The 4,172-nt window shown below is 40.2% G+C and overlaps 1 protein-coding gene across 1 annotated transcript in view; it reads left to right on the plus strand.

Moving 5' to 3' along the window:
* The window catches only part of LOC116387062 (Y+L amino acid transporter 2), a 13,548-nt gene that overhangs the window by 4,920 nt on the left and 4,456 nt on the right, over positions 1-4,172 (plus strand). The window contains exons 5-10 of the mRNA XM_031853818.1: positions 1,172-1,297; positions 1,861-2,005; positions 2,207-2,330; positions 3,326-3,429; positions 3,534-3,630; positions 3,745-3,894. Of these exons, the coding sequence (XP_031709678.1) occupies positions 1,172-1,297; positions 1,861-2,005; positions 2,207-2,330; positions 3,326-3,429; positions 3,534-3,630; positions 3,745-3,894 (746 nt within the window). The remainder of the gene's footprint in view (positions 1-1,171; positions 1,298-1,860; positions 2,006-2,206; positions 2,331-3,325; positions 3,430-3,533; positions 3,631-3,744; positions 3,895-4,172) is intronic.

A 4,172-nucleotide genomic window follows, 5' to 3' on the forward strand; every position in this document is an offset into this window, starting at 1 on the left:
TGCGTGCGTGCGTGCGTGCGTGCGTGCGTGCGTGCGTGCGTGTGTTTGTTTGACATCTGTGTCGTATAGTATCCATAGTGAGAGGAGCTGTTGTGGTAGGAAGGTTTGACCAGAACTGGGACCGCCTCTCTTCATCCCTAACGTAATACTGATCTTCAAAGGCAATTTTAACCAACAGCATCACTTCAAAAGGCTCCGTGCCCCAATTAGATGCAGTACCACTGTTGTCTGTCACTGTCAAGTCCAGTACAGTCAGCGCTTTAAGATGCCATGAAAACCACAGGTTCAGATACGATCACAGTTAATTTGTTCATGTGTGGAACTGTATTTGGCATGGGTTACTAAATTGCTTTTCTTTTGCACCCCGCACTCTTGTGTTTACAGTGGTCATATGTGACTCTTGTGAAATCAAATGCAAACTGTTTGTTTGAGGGAGAGTTTAGGAGAAGCTATCGCAACAGTTGAAAGGTAGTTATTGTTACCAGCACTACTGGTACACTACTGGTACATGTTAAACCGGGCGTGCTGTATTTAATTAGATGACACACCTTTGTGTTATGTGAACTTTTCCAAACAAAGCTGCCTCACTTAGTCTTGCTCTTAAAGGGATATGTGTGTAACTACACTTAATACTTGTGGATTTCCTCTCAACTCTGCCTTAAATCTACTGCTCGATTAGTGAATGTCAATCCTAAAGCTTTGTGTCTGGATAAAGGGCAATGAAGAAGAATAATAGCAATATAAATGCAGCTGTTCAACCTAAATATCGCTATGATTAGGGCTGGGTGATAAGGCCTGACATTAAATCACATTTTAAAGATTTTTTTTCTATTTAAAAAAACAAACTAGGCCTACAAAAAACAATGGCTGTGTATTGGCATGTTTGATTGTTTCCATACACAAACCTTACAGCTAAGGTTGCAACGCCGACGCAACATCCTCGTCTTATAAACAACGCTCTCTGTTGCTGTTGTAGCTCCGGCGTTTCCATTCTTCTCATATGGGATACTATGCGGGCTGCAGCCGTTTTATGCAACTCACAGTGCAACACTTTTCTCCCACTTGGCTGCATGCCTCAGTTTGAGATGCTGGAAAAAGAATTGTTGTGCTGCAACTTTTAGTTGCCATGGACTTAAGACAATATTGTTTCTTCCTCTTTTTCTCTTATCAGGTGTGCTGACTTATGTGAACTGTATGAAAGTGAAATGGGGGGCTATTCTTCAGGTCATCTCTACCGTAGCGAAGGTCCTAGCGCTCATCGTCATCATCATCACTGGCTTGGTTAAACTCGGACAAGGTAGGATGTCCCAAGAATCTCACTATGACTCCGAGGAATAAGAACTATAATTTACAGCATACACAAACATTTTTGTAACTTTATCTCATGGAAAATTTAATTTCAATTGTATAGTCCTAATGAAATGCTGACAGTTAAATAACTTCCATTTTCTCCAAAACGGCAACAAGTTTCAGGACCTTATTCTTGTTTTTCAAGGTTGTTCCTCCACAGCTTATTTTGGTGTTTTATCTCTTTACTCACACTGAGGAAAATCCACACAGATTACCTTAACTCTATTGACATTCACATTTCATGATTGTTTTTTATGTTTGTGATTGTGTTTGGCACTTGTTATTGATGATTTGCATCTATGTTTTTGTCCTTTTCTTTTACTAAACTGCTTCCAGCACATATCCACTTACAGTGTATATGTATAAATTGCAGGGTATTATACTAGTTATCTGAATATTACAATAAATAATAAGTAAGACATCAGCTGGATTAAATATTCAGGAATGATTTAGCCTTAGATGATACATCGTTATGGACTGGGGTCATTAACTAACCTTGTGTTGGTGCAGGTTTTGACCAGAACTTTGAGGACTCATTCAAAGGCTCTAAACTGGACCCTGGTAACATGGCCCTGGCCCTCTATGCAGCACTCTACTCCTACTCTGGCTGGGACACACTGAACTTTATCACAGAGGAGATCAAAAACCCAGAGAGGTACGCCGTCTGTTATTTCAGAAAGGTTCTTACAGCCAGCATTCCTGATGGCATTGCTTTTCATTAAGCCCATAATGTAACACATTATAAATCTGTAAATCTAGCATTTCATAAATCTGACTTAAAACTAAGTAATCGGACCTGAGAATTTCACATGACTGAGATCTTAGAGTTAATGAAATCCACTTTTCTCATTTTCAGGAATCTGCCCTTGTCCATCGCCATTTCCATGCCCATTGTCACAGTGATCTACATCTTGACCAACATAGCGTACTACGTCGTCATGGATGCAGAGAGCGTGCTTGCGAGTGACGCCGTCGCTGTGGTGAGTAACTTGGTGCATTCTCCTAAAGATGTACACGAGCACTAACCAAATTCGTGTGCATACTAATGCCGACCTATAAACTCTATTAGTAAATCACAGAACTGATCCAAATGGACAACATCTGCTCAGCCTGGTAGGGACTGCAGGGTTTGATCTTCGCTTCCTGTCTTCTGCTGTCGTCTCGTTCAGTCTGGCTGGCAGCCACGGGCACTAGTGTCTGGTTGGGTACTCCCTTTTGGTTATTTGTGGCTGTAGGATTGAGATGATGGCAGGAACCTCATTTAGCTAAAGAGGTTAGCGTCCCACACAGGAACATGGGGATGTGATTAGTGCATTGGAGGAGAACGAGTCGTACTGTTTTTTTATTATCTGTTTTTTATTATCTGTTTTTTATTATCTGTTTTTATTATCTGTTTTTATTATCTGTTTTTATGCGTCCGTGCCGGCGATAGCGGTGGAACACAGGGAGGTAATTTCACTGTCAGGTCACTGTGACATCTTGGACAGACATGGGGTGTAAATTGCAACCTGACTGGTTGGCAAAGGCGAACAAACGCAAGGCGGTAATTCTAGTTTAATAGAGTATTCACTGTTACTGATGTTCTAACTAGCCATGGGCCTCTCAATGGTGCTGGGTTTGTCACTACTTGGGCTTCACACATCAGCACTGAAAGTTCATAATATTTTAACTTAAATCTGGTTTGCTACAAACATTTAAAATCACATCCTGATTTAAGACGCTGAACTCAAAGAGGCTTTATTAAAGTTTTCAAAGATATTACTGTAATTTGCATAGAAGTGTGTATCAATGTTTAGTTGTTGTAAATTGAATGATGATATATAAGTGAGTTGCGCTTTTGGTAGCTCCCATGAATTTCGTCTTAATTTGTTGTTTTTTCACATTTATTAATCTTATTATCTGTTTTTTTTTAACTTTTATTTGCAAACACCAATAAATGAATGTGAGCAGTAATACACTTTGAATGTCTCCTCAGACATTTGCAGATGAGGTGCTGGGCTGGGGTCGATGGCTGATCCCTCTGTCTGTGGCCATATCCTGCTACGGAGGCCTCAACTCCTCCATCATTGCTGCTTCCAGGTCAGAACATAAAGGCACACCTGAATGCAGATTTACCTTGCTATTCTGCAAAATCCTAAGAGCAAACATGGTGACGTGTTCTCAACATTTTGTTTCTCCTGCAGGTTGTTTTTTGTTGGTTCCAGAGAAGGCCACCTGCCCAATGTGCTGTGCATGATCCACATTAAGCGTTTCACCCCAATTCCTGCCCTGCTTTTCAATGTTAGTATCACTTATTCTTGTTGGTTTTAGTATTGCACTGTGTGTATTTGGTTGTTTTGATGCCTGTGTCCCTGATGCTTGCTTGTTACCAAACTTGAACAATCTTCTTTTCAGGGTGGCATGTCTCTGATCTACCTGTCTGTGCCTGACGTCTTCCAGTTAATTAACTATTTCAGTTTTAACTACTGGTTGTTCATCGGCTTGTCAATAGCCAGCCAGATCTACCTGCGCATCAAAGCTCCTGATCTGCACCGGCCTGTTAAGGTAAGAAATTGATGCAGCTTGAATGCTGACGTGCATTGTTTTTTTAACCATGTATCTTGTTTGCACTATCCACTATGCTGCTGTAATCCTAATAAAGGATTATCTTAATAGTAATAATAACTTTGTTTTTAAAAAGGTGATGTATAAATAGAGTTCACAAAGTGCTTTGACAGTCAAAGCAGCCAAAACAAGGCAATGGTACAACAGAAAGCTCAGTGAGACCGTTGGATACGTTAAAAATAAACTAAGAAATTAATGAAATAAAATAATCGATAAAA

Source organism: Anarrhichthys ocellatus, unplaced genomic scaffold (assembly GCF_004355925.1).
Source record: "Anarrhichthys ocellatus isolate YVR2014 unplaced genomic scaffold, GSC_Weel_1.0 scaffold14, whole genome shotgun sequence".
In the NCBI taxonomy this organism is placed as follows: Eukaryota; Metazoa; Chordata; class Actinopteri; order Perciformes; family Anarhichadidae; genus Anarrhichthys; species Anarrhichthys ocellatus.